The 2,384-nt window shown below is 33.4% G+C and overlaps 1 protein-coding gene across 1 annotated transcript in view; it reads left to right on the top strand.

The window, feature by feature from the left end:
- The window catches only part of LOC123010200, a 10,160-nt gene extending 9,871 nt beyond the window's left edge, over positions 1 to 289 (top strand). Inside the window, exon 4 of the mRNA XM_044406900.1 lies at positions 150 to 289. Within this exon, the coding sequence (XP_044262835.1) occupies positions 150 to 289 (140 nt within the window). The remainder of the gene's footprint in view (positions 1 to 149) is intronic.
- The last annotated feature ends 2,095 nt before the right edge of the window (positions 290 to 2,384 follow it).

Raw genomic sequence — 2,384 nt, 5'->3', positions numbered from 1 at the left:
AATTGACCACAAACCCACATTTTACATCATCCAAATGTGGAATGAGACCGAGTTTGGTGAAAGTATCAATATTTTGCGGTACCAAAATTGGAACCTTTGGGCCAAATTTTTGGTAATCACACTTACAACCTTTGAAAAACCCCAAAAAGTTGCAAGTGGAATTGTGAAAAAGTTGTGGGGGGTCCATGTGGTCAATGGAGTGGTACTCCTGCCCGACCATGAGAACCCAACTGTCTTCAATGCCTACACGTGGTTCCCCTACAGTGATGGTAACTGTGGTACCAATTGAGGATATAATAGATCGTGGTTGGGACATCTATGGGATATCGTCTAGGTACTTTGAAAGTGATGGTACTGGCAGTACCACAAGTCGTACCAACGCCGCCATTTTGAAAAAATGGAAAAATTGTCAAAATATGCGCAAATGTCTCGATTTAGTGGCATTTAACAGAAACGCTATTGTTTGTGCTCCAAAACCCGTCATCAAATATATAATAAACAGCTACAAAACTTCAAATAATGACCCACTTATTTATTGTTTTAAAAATTCAATTGTGACATATCCTACTACTATTTGGATGAGAAAAGGGTTACAATTTTATCAAAGAATTAAAATTTTAATTGCTATTTTTACTTCAGGGATTATCAGAAAATGGGAAAAAGAAATTTTGAGAACGCGTTTTGAAAATTCCACTTCTGGGGTCGTTGAAGAGAAGAAAACCAGCGGCGAACTTGATTTCAACAGTTTGAAATTGATTTTTTACATCTGGGGGGTTGGTTGTCTCACTGCTTTGGTTGTTTTTGTTTGTGAGGTTGTTTATTGTAAAAAAGAAAATTAAAATTTAGAATTGAAGTAGTTTTATTTATTTATTACGAGATTATAAACCCCCAAACCCATGCAACTTTATATACACGCGTGTGGGTATGTATGCCGACTATTACCAACCTTAAGAAATTGCAATGAAGCACACAAATTCAAATTCGAAATTTCGAAATTTCGAATTTGAATATCTCGAAAAGTATGCGTCGCACGTAAAGATTGACTATGTCAAAAAAGATGCGCAATTAAATGTTCTAACGAATGGTTTAGTCAAACTTGATTTTGGCGATGGTCATTTTCGTATCTCGCTTAGGAAAAACAAAATACCTACCTCAATTTATATTTTTAAAATCTATGTTTTTAGCTGAGATGTATGAGGGGTGACACGATAGGGTTATTTTTAGTTTGAAAAACCCACCCCTAAAGTGTTTTTTACGCAATGCAATTTGTTTTATGTCACATAGTAGGGTTATGAATGAAGAAAAACATTCCAAAATTTGAGATTTTTTGGGGGACTAAAAACCGAGATATTGAATTAATTTATGTCAGAACAATTTTTTTTAGATTCGACTTTTTACCATTTGATTCTTGTGATTTTTCTGACTCTTGTCAATTAATTTTATAGGCTTAAAACAACTTTGATGTTTCTAAAAATTCCGAAATTGATGAAATTTTGGCATAACTAAAAACTGCTAGCAGGTGTTGATTTTGATACTAAATGAAACTATAAGGGTCCCAAAGAGCGATCGTGAAAAGTAGGACTTAAAAAAAAAAAAAAAAAAGAGAGAGGAGGGTTAATGTGACGTTGCCCTTATTCTTCTACTCTTATTTTTGACTTTCTTACTCAATATCTCAAAAACTATGCATCGTAGAGTATTTTAACTAGTTGCATCGTGTTCAGCGCGTAATTTTACGTCTAGAAAACCATATTTCAAGCGTTTTTACGACTTTTAGGAAATTGACTATTTTTACGATTTTACTACCGCTCACCTTGAAAAACTCAAAAAGTTTGTAATTTTTTAAACTTGACCCAATAACGTTTTATGCATTTTTTTGAGTATTTAAGACCTCTATAAATGTAAAAAACGTTATATGGATGATTTTAAGGTTAAAAATTTTTTTGATTTTCGTCGAAATTTTGGTCGATTTTTGGCACCCGGAGCGATCTATTGCCAATAACTCCGGACTTATTGGTAATAACCTCTTATGTTTGGTACCGTTGGAAAGCAAATTTAATTTTCTATCATATAAAAAAAAGATCAGTGTTCTAGGATAAATAGTTATCGAGAAAATTTGTGATAAAGTCAAAAGTATGGATAATATAAATCCGACCATAACTTCAAAACTATTAGGAATTTTGCAGTTTTTTTGACGCCAATCGATTCTCCGGAACATTTTACATAGGTTTAGGTCAAGGTATTATATCATTGAGGCTCAGTTTTGCCGCAATTTACAAAACAAAAAAACCTAAAAATTTGTTAACCCCCCCCCTTAAAATCTAGTGTTTTTGAACATGTCTCAGATTCGATTTAAACCTATCTTATCCGATAGATTTTGACGCGCT

Source organism: Tribolium madens, unplaced genomic scaffold (assembly GCF_015345945.1).
Source record: "Tribolium madens isolate multiple individuals breed KSU strain unplaced genomic scaffold, Tmad_KSU_1.1 Scaffold_7;HRSCAF=85;Tcas5.2_LG10, whole genome shotgun sequence".
In the NCBI taxonomy this organism is placed as follows: domain Eukaryota; kingdom Metazoa; phylum Arthropoda; class Insecta; order Coleoptera; family Tenebrionidae; genus Tribolium; species Tribolium madens.
This window is presented reverse-complemented; position numbering and strand designations above follow the sequence as displayed.